Source organism: Phacochoerus africanus, chromosome 8 (genome assembly GCF_016906955.1).
Source record: "Phacochoerus africanus isolate WHEZ1 chromosome 8, ROS_Pafr_v1, whole genome shotgun sequence".
NCBI lineage: Eukaryota > Metazoa > Chordata > Mammalia > Artiodactyla > Suidae > Phacochoerus > Phacochoerus africanus.
In genome coordinates this window covers 102,769,596-102,785,208 of record NC_062551.1, presented here as the reverse complement: position 1 = coordinate 102,785,208, position 15,613 = coordinate 102,769,596, and the positions used below count along the sequence as shown (strand labels likewise).

At 48.1% G+C, this 15,613-nt stretch overlaps 1 protein-coding gene across 4 annotated transcripts in view; it reads right to left on the bottom strand.

Moving 5' to 3' along the window:
- The window catches only part of DLGAP1 (DLG associated protein 1), a 328,364-nt gene that overhangs the window by 9,541 nt on the left and 303,210 nt on the right, over positions 1–15,613 (bottom strand). For all 4 annotated transcript variants that reach the window (XM_047793788.1, XM_047793791.1, XM_047793792.1 and 1 more), the window contains one exon: positions 1–92. In XM_047793788.1, the coding sequence (XP_047649744.1) occupies positions 1–92 (92 nt within the window). The remainder of the gene's footprint in view (positions 93–15,613) is intronic.

Here is a 15,613-nt window from a genome sequence, read left to right as displayed (position 1 = left end):
CAGGTTTTCTTCACACAGTTCTCTGAACTGGTAGAATTTCTGGGCCATAAGAAGTTGGGCACTGCCCACTGCAGTTCGGATTTTCCCTATAACTGAAAAAAGCAAACAGACAAGAAATTTACACATGATGTCTCCAGGCTGAGATTTAGTCTGGCAAATCAAAGAGGAAGTTAGGCTGTAGTCATTAGGGAAAACAGCATGCACACAGCACGTGTGCACACGCACACACAGTCCAGTCGTGGCCCTTACTTTGTGGGTCTGGGTAACAGAGGCCCCCGGGGTTAAAATATAGAACCAACCTGGAAAAAACCACATGCTCATCATGCATTTTACTTAGGAATAATGGAGTTTTCCAGCACAGCCCTGGAGGTTACCAGGACAGAAGGCAAATAGCCTGGTTTTGTTTTGTTTTGTTTTTTTCCTTTTACTGTGAGGATGCACTTCGAGTGTTTACCAGTAGCGCTATGGATTATTTGTGTCAATGGTCACCGTCTGCCAGCTTGTTTTCCTAATCTGAACCCAAACACAAGAAAAGTGGTCCTAACTTGAGGGGAGTCTCTTGGCACTCCCCAGAGCCCATCCACAGCCCTCATTATTTTCCCAGAGCTCAGCCACTGCTCCTGGCAGGAATGAGTCGTGGCTAGTTGAAAGACTGTCTCAGGCAAGAACATTTGCAGCCTGTTGCCTAGGGAACGCCAGCACCGTCCCAGCTTTTCCACTCCACAGACCCACATCCTCGTTCATATAGGTTTAATTCTCTGTACACGGTGTTGAAAACCTTCCCCCCTCTGCAAGCTACTTCTTGCCTCCCGCTCAGTCGAAGGCGAGAAACTTCCCCGCTGATGGGAGAGTTGAGACAGGGCAGAGCGCCCTGCATGGAGCATCCAGGGCTCACCCTCTGCCGTGGAGGCTTACCCTCTGCGGGTGAGTGGGGACCTGCCCAGCTGCGAGCTGCAGCCCGGCCACCGGGCAGTTCCCACTCGCCCTCTGGATGAGGAAGGAAGGGAGCAGGTGCCCACGGAGAAAACCAGAAGGGGGATCCTCCGACCGGCACTTGCCTCTCAGACATCGTCACTGGGAGGGATTTTATGGGACCGAAGCATTGTTTTAGCTGCTGCAGTTTTGTTGTTCTGAATTTACGGCGCCAGAGACTCAGTGAAATTAGGTCTTCCTCTCTTGACCTCATTCCCCACAAAGTCTGAGGAAAAGCAAACTAAATGAGAGGCAACTTGATGTTGGCCCAAAGTTTTCTAGTCACCTGCTTCTTGGTGTGTGTAGGGCTGCCGGCTAGATCATGGCTTCGGATGCACGCTGTACCAAAGGTTCCAGCCTCTCCACGCTCGGAAGCATGAACTCTCAAGTAAGTCCCCAGTTCCACCACCAGTTGAAGTGCAGAAATCTGCCTCCCTGGTGCCCGCCGGGGGTCCCGGAGCAGAGCCATCTGGCAGCAGTTCTTCGGGTCTAAGTGTTTCCTTTTGCTTAACCTGCTTTTCAAGTCTTTGAGACGGCTACCTTTTCCTCTTAACTGATCAGCCACTCATGTGAAGCTTCCTCTCCATTTCTTAACATCCCAAGCAGACTGGGCAGCTTATGGAGATACAGAGCACCACAGAAGTTAAGGGATTGGGCCCTGAGCTGGCGCAGGGCCCTCACTGGAACACATACAAGCCACTGCCCTGGACAGGTCACCTAATCTCCATTTTCTTATGTGTAAAATGGGGCTAAGGGAACCTATTTGTAGGGTTTTTGTACAGGTTGTAAGTGACAATGACCTAGGACTATGTGATTGTAACAGGAGCAGGACATCACCCTGCCTCTGTGGGTGTGCGACCGTGGCCACCACCTGGTCTGCGCACAAGAGAAGAGGGAAAAACCAAAGTCTGGATTATCCAAAGAGGACCAGCATCCTTGGGTGTCTGGGACAGGTGTGTGGTTTGGATGACCTGTCCCAGATCAGAGACAGGTCGGAGAAGGCACTTCCTAAGTGAACACGTGGCTTTAGGCAAACTCTGAGGTTGCCGGAAACCTCTCTGAATGACCTTGCTGTAGGGCAGGCCTGTGACACCAGCAAATCTCGGAATGATTCCTGAAAGCTTAGCACTGGAAAACCCAGGCATCCAGTCGGTGGGCTGGGATTGCCTAGCCCCTGGGGCTGGGAGAGAAACTCAGGTATCAGGTCCCCCTCAACATTTTGAGTTAATGGTTCTCACGACACTGAACACCTCGGCTGAGGGAGACAGCGCTTCTCAGATGGGAAGAGAGCACTGCTCCCCACAGCCATCCAGGCAGCCCCAACCACATAGGAGGGGCGGGCTTGATGTCTTTTAGGAAGGAAAGCAAGGGACATCTTCACTCAGCACAGTCTGCCAAGAGAGAGCCAGACACCAGGGGTGGAGCTGTGACCCTTCAATTTCCTGGGGTTTTTACCATCATGTTCCTTAAATGGAAATCCCTACTGGCTCAGGGATGACCTGCATTTCCAAGGCCCAAGTGATGATTTTTCCCAGGCCCAGGGTGGGAAGAAGAGGGTTTGGATGCAGTGGGAAATCATGAACCAGGAGGGCTTGGGACAAGCAGGCCGTAACTCCTCCTTCCTCACCCCTACACTTTCTTCTCCCCAGAACTAAAAACTCACTTTCGTCTTAAGGAAGATGCTCTAATGAGTTTTTAGTTTTTCCATTAGATATTTGGTGAAATAACTCTTTTCTCCTGAAAGCAAATTTCATATTGGTTACATAGGCTTTGGGAAAGTGAAAAACAAACAGTAAATAGTAAACACCAGTGGCAGTGCAAGGTGGGGGAAAAAAAGCTGAAAGTTGGTAAAGAAATAAGATAAAGAAGAAAAAAATCTGAATGTCATTCTGAAACTAAAATGTTCTGTACTGATGTTCAGCTGGGTAGGGAGAAAAATCCTTCTCTCAGGGATGCTAGGAAAAGAAGGACAAGGGAGCAGAGTGAATGAGACATTCAAGCTGCCACTGTGGGATTTTGCTATGCATGTGACAACCCAACCTGGTAAAAGAAAGTTCCAGAAGAGGCCTAGGTACAAGGCATCTTTCCTTGCATCTCACTATTTTACTGCTCATGGTGGCAATGAACTTCACAGGGGCTGGGCTGGCCCTCAAGGCAAAAGTCAAAAAAGACAGAGGAGCCTGAAAGGTTGTGTGGGATCCACCCAAAAGTGGGTGCAGGGACAGTCCGTGTGGGTTCTGGGAGTTCATCCGTTCACCCAGCAAACGTTTATTAAAGGCAGATGATGTGCCAGGCTGGGCTGGATGGATGGGACTCGGGATGAGCAAGACAAAATCTTGCCCTCATGGATTCTATTCTGGCAAGGGACTGTCGGGGAGACTGTTGTTGGACAAACAGAGCTATACACGTGCGGGATTGGAGGGATGGGACCGGAGCACGATGGAGCCAAAGGACAGTGAATTCCTTAAAAGATGTCAGAGAACTTTGCTGTTCTTGTTCTCTCTCTCTCTTTTTCTTTTTCTTTTTAGGGCTGCACCTACAGCATATGGAGGTTCCCAGGATAGGGGTCGAATCAGAGCTGTAGCCGCCGGCCTACACCACAGCCACAGCAACGCCAGATCTTTAATCCACTGAGCAAGGCCAGGGATTGAACCTACATCCTCCTGGATGCTAGTCAGGTTCATTAACTGCTGGATCACAACGGGAACTCCCTCTTGGTCCCGCTTCTAAGAAAAGGAAAACAAGCAGAGAACAGCCTCAAGGAAAACAGTTTAGGGTGGTATCAGTTGCAATATGAAAGCTGGCTCTGGACTAAACTGTTTTAGTAATCATCATTTGAAAAAAATTGAAATTTTTTTTTAATTTGGAAAAAAATGAAAATACCCAAAAGTACAAAAAGGGCAGTCTAGCAAATATCCCTGGATGTGCTGTCCCCGAAAAGATCAAATGTTAATTTTTTTCAAATTTGCTTCTGAATTTTTTTTTTTTTTCCTGGCTTTCTCTCTCCCATGCCAGTAAATGAAGCCCTACAAATAAATTATCTGTCCTCCACTTCTGTCTGGTTCACCTCCCACCCAGAGGAAACCACTGGCCTAAACAACCAACGTCCCTGTCCCATCCCTGAGTTTACCAGGTGTCATCCCTGGTCCTAGAAAGGTGACAGCAACAGGCTTTCTTGGGAGCAAACAAGAGTGTTAGGTTGGGGTGACCCCAATAGCACAGCCAAGACCCCATGGCCTAGAGTGGGTGGTTTAAGGCTCTGTCCTTCCGGGAGGAACATGTGCCCCCGGGGCTTCATTTCGTTGGTTTCCTCCGTACTCTGGTCCACACAGTCCTTCGAGAATGTCCCCCACGTGCAGTTAACAGTTTTTACCACCCAGCTTCCTTAGGGCTCACTGCATGCATCTTCCAGAAGGATGATCCCTGCTGTATCCCCAGACATGCCATTTGCTGTGATCTATTCCCTCTATTGTATCATATGCGATTGGAATAGGCCTTATTTTGCTTTACACTCCTTGTATATTGGGAAGCCTGGGCTTCCTGTGGGTCTCTAAGAACCCCTATGGTGATTTTTTACAATTCTTTCTCCCTTTCTTTTCCTCCCTGGCTTCTTTGTCAGTCTATCTCTCAGTGGAAATACAAAACAACCAAAAATGCTGTCAAACAGAATTCCTTCTCTGTAAGAGGTGAGCATCTCTTTGTTAATCCCCCCCCCCCCATACACACACTTGTGATCCTAGAGACCCCTCATCCCACAACAGACAGCCAAGGGCCTTGAGAAAGGTGGGCTCCAACTCTAAAGTGCCTCTGCTGGGGCCCCAGTCCAGCTGGGCCCTTTTCTCTCAACCCTTACAGAGGGTTCTGAATCCACTTAACTGAAGACTCTGAGGGTGATCCTTTTCCTTTAGCCACACTTTCTAGCCAGTGCCAATGGCTGGCGGGGGTGGGGGTGGTGGTGGCTGTAACAAGCCAGTGTGGGGATTTGCAGAAGTTCAGCAAGTCTGATCCCTGTCTTACATAAGGGCAGGAGGGCCAAGCACATCCACGGGAAGATACTGTCGCACAAAGAAACTTCAGTTGTGAAAAGAACGGGGGAACCAGGGATCACCTGAAAGATGGCTGGTGTAAGGAACATGTTTTGATTTTTCTTTTAAAGACTATGCATCTCGTAGTTCCCATCGTGGCACAGTGGTTAACGAATCCAACTAGGAACCATGGGGTTGAGGGTTCGATCCTTGGCCTTGCTTAGTGGGTTAAGGATCTGGCATGGCCATGAGCTGTGGTGTAGGCTGCAGATGTGGCTCGGATCCCACGTTGCTGTGGCTGTGGCTGTGGCCGGCAGCTACAGCTCCGATTAGACCCCTAGCCTGGGAACGTCCATGTGCCGTGGAAGCGACCCTAGAAAAGGCAAAAAGACTAAATAAATAAATAAAGACTATGCATCTTAATAAGTAGAAAAAGACAAAATGAAAACTGTGATTTTTAAATCTCCTGGCTACCTGCAATGCAAAACTCAGACGTCTAGAAAAGAGTACATCCTTTTGCTTCCAGTGACCCTCATGGGGTAGCATTTTTATTTGGGTAACAAGGAGGTGGTATAAAAGGCAGAGGAGTGAAGAGAAGGACCAATTTCTAAGTGTGCTGTGCTGGGAAGGACAACTGAGAGCCTGTCTCCTCTGGGGATGTGCCTGACTTTTTGCTGAGTCAAACCCAGCATTTTATAGCCATAGGCACAGCTCCCCACCTCTGCCTCCATGGTGTGCGTAGTTGAATTTGTTTCTCTCAAGACTTTGAGGATCAAGCGATTCCTGGGCAAGAAATCAAAGCAGAATCATCCCCCTCCCCAATAGATTTGGATAAAAACTGGTAATAAAATCTAGTCCAGTGCCAATCAGAGACCCTGGAGGAGACAGAGCTGGGTCTCTAAGGAACCGTACGGGAGGGGGTGCAGGTATTTGTGCCATATCAAGGTCACCAGCATCTAATCAAGCTGAAAACATCCTACTAGCTGGACAGTGGACATGTTTTATGGGGAAACGATTTTTCTCTTTGTTTCTAGTTTCTGCATGACTAGGTTGGTTCAGTAATAAACAAGTATGACACTTTGCGGGGGGGGGGGGGGGGGGGACTATCAGCATAATTAACATATGTCTTTAATATCCAAGAAGGGTTAGGCCTCTTGAGCTGAAAGGCAGAAGCACTGGTTTCTTTGCTTCCAGTTCTTACTGACCATGCCAGCTCCAGGATCAGCATGCCAGGCCTCAGAAACAGAGCAGAACAGACATATTCTTAGATCTGCAAATGTGCTTCCCCGAAACCTAGACTCTACATATCAATACACGGGACTGGCTGTCCCAGTGGTGAAGCTTCTACAGCGTACATGCTGGTGGAACACCTCCTGTGCCCCACCATCCACACCGTAATTCACCTAGTAATACGTATGCTTCCTTTCCTTCCCAACTTTCTGTGTAGTCCACCGGAAAGAATATAGATGTTGGAGTCAGAAATGTCACCTATCAGCTGCAGATCCTGGGAGAATTTATTGTGTCCTCAGACTCTGTTTTCTTTATTTGTCAAGTGATCATAATGCTATAGTCACAGGATTGCTGATTATTTAATGAATAATCTGTGAACATCATTAAGGTGTAGCAGGAATTATATCTAACTCCTATAGCCCACAGACATTCTTTAGTTCTTGGTCATTTACCTGGGAAACTAAAAGGTGACATGATCCCAAAGAGGGAATTATTTCTCCTGCTAATCTTCACACTCCAACCTCTCTCCCCAACAGTGCGGACAGACTGAATGTCCTCTTTTTTGTTGGCTTTCATTCAGGCGGATTTAGACAAGTGTCAAGGAGTGGGTGAATAACATCTCTGGGCTGTATGACTACAGAATCCATAAGGATTCTTCAGGGCCCCAGTTTTTCTTTTTCTTTTTTTTTTCCTTTTTCTTTTTGGCTGCACCCATGGCATATGGAGGTTCTCAGGCCAGGGACTGAATGTGAATTCAAGCCACAGATGGAACCTACACCAGAGCTGTGGCAATGCAGGATCCTTAACCCACTGCCCCACAGTGGGAACTCCCAGGGCCCCAGGTTTCCATGCCTCTCTCTGTAGTCTGGCATAGACTCTCCCACCCATCAGCAAGAACAGTAGACAACCAGCTGCAGGATGACAGAGACGCACAGAGGAGACAGGCCTTAACCATGGTGGGACATCCAGACACATCCCCACCCCAGCCTGTTCAGAAAGCAGACTCGCCGCAGAATGAAGGGTCAGACCCTCCCCAGGAGCCACAGCTGCTACAGCATAAGCAAGGTCCCTCTTCAGGTGCAGAGTATGGAAGCTCCCCTCCCCTCCCCCAGCCTGTAGCACAGGGGCCCACCCTATGCTCTGAACTGTGGTTTAAGAGTCATGCCAAACCCGTGGTTCCCAGACTCGGCGTGTCTCTGGCTGCTGTTCATTAGCCCTTCCACACCCTCTTCGTTGCCTCTCTCTCGAACCCTCCTTTTCTGACTCTATTCACTCACGACTCAACCCTGCTCCCTCCTCTTCAACCATAGCCTTGCCTCCCAGGAGACAAAGAAAATAGTGGGCATCAGGCGTGAACACTCTGTGTTCTGCCTCTCCTAATACTTGCCCCCATCCCCGCCAGCCCCCTAACGCTCTAAAAGCGTGGGGGTTCTGCCTGACTGCGAGCAGGTCTGCGGACAGCAGCACAGGTGTCAGGCATTCATTCCCAGCGGAATCAGGCCGTGACCGTGAGCCGCCCCCGTCCCTCGAGAGCTCCCTCACTCCACTCTTCCTTCTCCTTGGCCTGATCCCTGGCTGCTCTGAGAACCTGCTCCCCAAGTCTGTCCCCATCTCAGTCACCTCTGCCTCTCGCCAGAGCCTGACCCTAGGACTGTCCTTAAGTCGCTCCCATTCCAAGGGGAAAATCCTACCCCACTTCACACTCCCCTCTAGCTAATTAAAATTCCTTTCCAAATCCCTACGCTGAAGTCCTAACTCCAGTGCCTCTGGATGGAGACGGGGAATGAAGTTAAAGAGAGGTCATCTGGGGGCTCGTACAGTTACAATGGGTGCTCTTTTGAGAAGATGGGATCAGGACCTAGACGTGCACAGAGGGAAGACCAAGCCAAGGGGTGCGGCTCCGAAGAAACCAGCACGCATCTTGATCTCAGCCTTCCAGCCACCCCTTGAGCTTCCACGCCGCATATCTCAGCACCAGCTCGGCACCTCCAGCCTCCCCAAATCCACATTCCCCTAGGAGTCCCTAGGTGATTACAGTCGGGCTCCAAGACACCATCACTCTGCCCAGAGTACGAATGTTCTCCCTTGCTTGCCAGTTTGGGGGTCTGGTTTTATAAAGGGAAGCTGGAGGGTGTTTTTTATCTCATGTATAATTCCCATGCGGAAAACTTCTCCCTGCTCCCCACCATCTCTGGGATAAGCGGCAAATTCCCTTCAACTGCTCTCCTGTCCAGCCTTCCCTCTGCCCACTCCCTCAGCGCCCTGGGCCCCTAGGTCCCCAAATCCCCGAGCTGGTCTCTCCTCAGGGCCTTTGCTGAGGGGGGGCCTTTGTCCCTTGGCCCCGCCCCCGCCCCGCCCTGGCCCCGCCCCTCATGCAAGCGTGTCTCCTCCAGGAAGGCTGATCCCCTCTCACTTCTCTCTTGCTTTGCTCCTCGAATTCCCACGATTCCCACGCAGAGCTCTCCCTCTCCACATTCTTTCCAGCGCCATCTCTTTTTTTTTTTTTTGTCTTTTGTCTTTTTGTTGTTGTTGTTGCTATTTCTTGGGCCGCTCCCGCGGCATATGGAGATTCCCAGGCTAGGGGTCTAATCGGAGCTGTAGCCACCGGCCTACGCCAGAGCCACAGCAACGCGGAATCCGAGCCGCGTCTGCAACCTACACCACTAGCTCACGGCAACGCCGGATCGTTAACCCACTGAGCAAGGGCAGGGACCGAACCTGTCGGATTCGTTAACCACTGCGCCACGACGGGAACTCCCCAGCGCCATCTCTTTATACGTCTGACTTCCTAACCAGACCAGGAGCCCTTCGATGGCACACACTCTATGGATGTAGCTCCCAATATCCTATTGAAGGAATAAGTTTTGAAATGAAATGACTCAGCTACAAACTCTGTGTTAGCCAGAAAAACTAAGTAACGGCAATATCCCAGGCTTTAAGCACTCAATTCTTTAAGGTTTCAAGGTGCCTAGAACCATGCCTAACATCTGTCGTTACAGCCCTGATGAATGAATTAGCTAAGACAGTCTTGGTTGGGTTATTATTCCTCCTTGTTTTCAGTTTGTAATACTAGTTGTGCTGATTCAGGCTGGAGGAGCCAAGCCATTTGGGATAAGCGGAATGTGTTTGGGGGTGAATTAAACCTCCTTATCTTTAGCTTTTGATTTCTTTTACTCACCTGGCCTTTTTCCCCTCCCAGTGACTTTAGGAGTGAGGAGGGGAAAGGAATTTTTTAAAAATCATAGAAATATAGTTGATTTACAATGTTAATCTCTGCTGTAAAAAGGGTTTTTTTCTTCTTCTTTTTTTTTTTGGTCTTTTGTCTTTTCAGGGCTGCACCCATGGCATATGGTGGGTCCCAGGCTAGGGGTCTAATTGGAGCTACAGCTGCCAGCCTACGCCAGAGCCACAGCCACTTCTGCGACCGACACCACAGCTCGTGGCAACGCCAGATCCTTAACCCACTTAGCCAGGCCAGGGATCGAACCTGCAACCCCATGCTTCCTAGTTGGATTTGTTTCCATTCCACCATGATGGGAACTCCTAAAAAGGATTTAAAAAAGAAGGAGGGGGGGATCCACTAACTTACTCCAAAGTCATGGGATTTGTCGGACCAAATCTGCAATTTCAAGTCAGGGATTATCCATGTGGAGACATTTTTATTTACAAGTGTCTCTTGGAAAAGAATTTCTCCAACCAACTGCCCAGCTGTTTCTCAAACACATTTGTGATCCAGAGCTTCTGTCAATAAAAGGTCTCCACAGAAAACGTGGATCTGTTTCATTCTTGGCTGACAGGGGCTGCTCTGAATTTAAAAAGAGCACTTTTTTTTTTTAATAAAAGGAGCCAAAACCTAAATGAATAAAGAATAATGAATTTATGAATTTATTAAAGGCTAATGAATAAAGAATAGAATCCTCAAGGAGAAATTATCCATGGCCTAAAACCAGAGCTTCCATGGGGCTAAACCATGGGGAAAATAATTTGTTTGTAAAGAGCACGTTTTCAAACACTCAGCCAATTTTTTTTTTTTCCCAGTCATACTAGGAGTCTTACTCATACAAGACGGTTATGCTTCCTTCCATACATCTGATTCCATCAGCCATGAACTAGCAATGGCATCCACACCACATACATACATTTTTTTGAGCCTTTGAAAGCTGAGTGAAATAAAATGAGTTACCATTTCCCTCACTAACACAGAAGGACAAAATATTGCATTTTAAGTCCATTGCAATTATCTTCCACAGATATGGTTATCACTGGAGAAAAGGATCAGGGACCTTCTCCATGAGTCAGGCCCTTTCTCTGCAACCCCTGCCTCCCTGCCTCTCTGCAGGGCAGAGGTGTCCGGAGTAACAGAACCAGCACCAGCCTAGGGGCCAAGCATGGTCCTGTCCTCTCTCTGCCTCCTTCACCTCCCCATGCCTCTGCACCCCTCAGCCTCAGACCACTCCCAGGGAAACACACCCACAAAAGGATGCTCTGAAAGGTCCTTCCAGCACCAACACCTTCCTCTTTGTGCCAGCGTTGTACAAAGCAAGATGCACCGAGCATTCTAGAAGGTTAAACACAAGGTACATTGCACAGTTTTCTTTTCATTACTGCCACTTCCTCTGTGGTCACTAATTTCAGGTTGGCCAGACCTTAAAAAGAGACTATGCTGTGTGTGTGTGTGTCTTGGGTGTGGAGGGGGGCGGGGAGGGACCTTTTAAAGGTCATTTCAAAGGGAAGATGAGAGTAGAACAGGAAGGAGCTAGGATGCTCTGCTTAGAAGCACATGAGGCTTGAGGCGGATGGGCTGCAGAAATCACAGGGTGCTCTTCTGCCTGCACCGCCAGTGCACAGGCTGCTAGATGACACAGCTCACCCCGGGTAGAGCAAGCCCGGGGATGGCAGTTGTTGACGGTGGCAGCAGTGGCTGTGCAGCTTCCCTAACTCAACCTGAAACCAGGCAAACCACAGTCGAGTTTCACTAGCAGCCCCTACGTTCTCTGCCAAGGCTCCAAGGCCAAGTTTCAGGAACATGGATGATACTACCAGGCAAAATGAAACTGGAATTCATCTTCCTCCTGCACACGCTTTGGGCTTATCAGTTGGTTTCAGAGAAAGCCTGAAAGTGCCACATAGAAGCAAAGACAGATTTCCTAGGACAATGACCAGTATTTTATCCCGGGGCTACTGAAACCCGAGCCCGTGTTTTCTGCCAGTGGTGCTGGACTGCATTCCTGATGGAAGCACTCAGATCCATCTGGGCCTCTCGTCCCGGTCAGATAATCCCAGACGGATCTCTGGAACATGCGAGCCATCTCCCCCAGACAGCTGTTTCACACAAGGCCCCATTGTCTGGGACAAGCTCGGATCGCTTTACTGCAAGAGCCGAGAGCCGAGGGAGCATTCTGTCAGCTGCCAAGGGCGCAGAGGAGACCTTGCTCCCTGCGGATTTTTCTTATTTTGTTATCGAGCCAAAACCCTACTCTCAACTGTTGGGGAGGGAGGTTTAACACCAGACCTAAAGCCCTCACTCTGCTTTTATTTGACCAGGGAAATGAACGGCTCCCCACACCCAAAGCATTTACAGTCTGACTTTCCAAAGCCAGCCTGAGGGGACCGGGGACTGGAAGTGGGAAGTGCTAGCTTTCCCTCTGCCCTTCCAGTTTGGGGGACTTGGGAGACAGCGGGAAAGTGCCAGTCCTGGAAGGCCAAACACAACATCCCTAGGATGCAGTGGCCAGAATTAGGAGGATGGCATCAGAGAATTTTCAATAACTGAATAATTACTGAAAAGTGGGTGGCTGTTTTTTCCCTCTCCTTGCTGAGAGAAAGATGACTGTGGCCATCCCCTGCCCCAAATCTGTACCTCAAGTCCCCACTGGGCATATAGGTTCTATTCTTTGTCTTTTTTTTTTTTGTCTTTTTGTCTTTTTTGTTGTTGTAGTTGTTGTTGTTGTTGCTGTTGCTATTTCTTGGGCCGCTCCCGCGGCATATGGAGGTTCCCAGGCTAGGGGTCGAATCGGAGCTGTAGCCACCGGCCTACGCCAGAGCCACAGCAACGCGGGATCCGAGCTGCGTCTGCAACCTACACCACAGCTCACGGCAACGCCGGATCGTTAACCCACCGAGCAAGGGCAGGGACCGAACCCGCAACCTCATGGTTCCTAGTCGGATTCGTTAACCACTGCGCCACGACGGGAACTCCTAGGTTCTATTCTTAACTTCTCTCCACCCCCCCTGCCCCTTCCCCACCATGGACCTGCTGAATTTTGAATTCAGGAAGTTATTTAGCAAATAAATACCTTACATTGATGATAAATAACTAAGGATGTGATGACAGCAAGTTTGCCCCACCTACCTTCAGCTGCTACAGACTTTTTTGGGGGGAAGTATTTTTTTGTGTGTGTGGTAAAATATACATATGATCTACCCATTTGAACCATTTTTACGTGGACCATTCAGAGGCATTAAGCACATTCACCAAACATTTTAAAATATTTCAAATTTTGAATAATCAAGGTGCTTCACAAAATAAATTAAGTAGGTGTGGTTAGAGTCTTCCTTTCTCTCTATCCTACTTATCTTTCCAGGTTGACAATGAAGACAGGCATTCTAGGAGGGACCTGTTATCAAGCCACCTTTGTCATGTATCCTGCAGAGAGGCCCTCCTTGCTTACAATCCACACAACTCAGAAGGCAGCTTGGCCAAGAGATTGACAGGTCTGAGCTTGACCATCTAGCAAAGCTGATTTCCTGGGTATGCGCAGATTTCTTTTCTTTTCTTTTCTTTTAATATTGGGTATGCCTGCTGAACAGGACTGGCTCCTCTTCCTTACCACCCCTCTTACAAACAAAGAAAAGGTCAAACTAGAGAATTAGTGAAACAAAGGTCCTCTGCAACCCCAGGCCCACTTAGCAGCACAGAACTGTGGTTGCCAAGGAGGCAGGGACAGAGACGTATGCTGAGTTTCGAGGACGAGGATGGATGAGGATGCACCATGCAACACACAAAGTATCATTATCTTGTCAAATGTTATTCATGTTGAATCTGTTCCACCAGAGGCCTCTGTGTTCTATGACGTTGGACAAGACGTGGCCAGAGAGTTGTTGTGAGGGCAAATAAAACACCTGTCAAAGCCTGAGCCCATGGCAGGGGTACTGTGAGGACAAGAAGGATGTACCTTCTGGTGCTCATATGCACCCTTCCTCCTGGCTTTCTGGCCACATCCTCACTGATGTTAATTTGCCTCATTTGAAATTGGCACCTCTTTGATGTGGCAGGTGAGTGCACCTCTGCTCTGCACTGTGCGGGATTCTGGAATGCATGTGGGTGGAAGCTCCTGTGTACCCCCTGGGGTCTGAAAGACAGATGATGCCTTCATGTGCTGGTGGAATGAAATCTCATCTCAAGAGCTGGAAGGCACCTGCGAGGTTCACTGAGCCCCTGCAGCTGATGGATGCACAAGTTCTTTCCAGCCTTTCCATGGCCCGAGCTCACCTCTCTCTGCCAGACCCCTGCTTTGATCAGCAGGACTCCCCCCCTCACAAGGGAGCCCCCGCTTCAAGCTTTTGGCAATAATAACTGCTAGTTACTTGTTGAGTATTTTGAAGCTACCTAGGAAGAAAGGTTTTCTAAGGAAAATGCTTTTGTAAAAAAGAATTTCCAAAGTATTTCCGGGACTCAAACACATATTCACTGATCACCTACTGTTACTGAGTCCAAGTTTATACTGCTCACCAGTAGAGCATGACAGGCCAGTACATCAAGAGATAAGCTGTTGGGCCAAGGAACAGTGACTTTATTCAGAAAGCCAGCAGACCAAAAAGAAGGTAGACTGCTGTCCCAAAGAACCAGCTTCCTTGAGGTGGAATTCAGGCTTCTTTTATACTAAAAGGGGAGTGGGGGTAAAGTCTTGATTCAGGCCAGACTCTAGATGGGGTGTGTTAATTTCTATATCTGTGAGTCTACTTGTTGTCGCTATTGTTATATTCACTAGTTTGTTGCATTTTTTAGATTCCACATGTAAGTGATATCATACACTATTTGAGTCTACATCCTGCAGCCAATCACAAGTGGGCTTGGTCAGGATGTTTCCTGTGACCTAAACAAAGGTGTTTTAGCTTAACACTCATTCCCTGGGAAGCAGGGTTTCCAGAGATGGGCATTATGTATAATTTAAGCTGACAGGCAATATCCCTTTAGTGATTAACTTGTAATAGAATAGAAAGACTCTTCCCTATTAACTGCTATGCGCCAGGAACCATTAGAGGGGCAGTGGATATGAAGATGAATGAGCCAGGAATAATTTCAGACCCCACTTTTCAGTGGAGGAGAGAGATACATAGATTATCATAAAATAAAGTTGGAAATACCTGATAGACAAATGGACAGGCTATTACAGAAGCACTAGGGAGGCACACCCAGATCAGCCCGAGGGGGGTGCATTCTGTAAAGATATCTAGAAGGTGAGGCACAAGCTGAGCCTTGAAAGAAGAACCATTTTCATATACCTAGACTGGCTTATATGAAGGGATGTTACTAATTTGAATCAGTTTTGTACATTTAAAAAAGCATATACAATTTGTCTGACTTACTTCACTTAGCATAATGCCCTCAGAGTCCATCTATGTTGCCACAAACAGTAAAATTTCATTTTTTCATGGCTGAGTAGTATTCCACTGTATATATGCACCACATCTTCACTATCCAATCCTCTGTTGGTGGATATTTAGATTGCTTCCATGTCCTAGCTATTGTAAATAGTGCTGCTATGAACACTGTGGTGCACGGATCTTTTCAAGTGAATGTTTTGGGGTTTTTTGGGATATAAACCCAGGAGTGTTTTATGGTCAAATAGTGTATGATATCACTTACATGCGGAATCTAAAAGATGCAACAAACTAGCGAATATAACAACAACGACAACAAGTAGACTCACAGGCATAGAAAACAAACCAGTGGCAACCGGTGGTTACCAGTGGCTAGGGTGGAGGGTAGGGGAAGGTGCAACAAAGAAGTGGGAGGCACCAGCTACTGGGTGTGAGACAAACTACAGGGACATGTTGTACAATATGAGGAACAGAGCTAGTATTTTGTGATAACTCTAAATGGATAACCTTTAAAAATTGCATAAACAATAAAAAAAAATTTTAAGCACAGAGAAAAGGCATTTTCCTCTGAACTTTGTGTTAGCTGTTTGATCTGAAGTTATAAAATTACATTAAAAAAATAATACTTTGGACTTTTCACTATAGACCACTGGCTTTCAAACTGAATTCTAGGAATCCCAGGATATTCTGGTTGTGGAGGGGGAGGGTTGCTGGGGACCCGGGTCCAGGGGGCATAGAGGCTGAGGAGACAGGACCCCAGGCCTCACTAAGCAGCTTCCCCG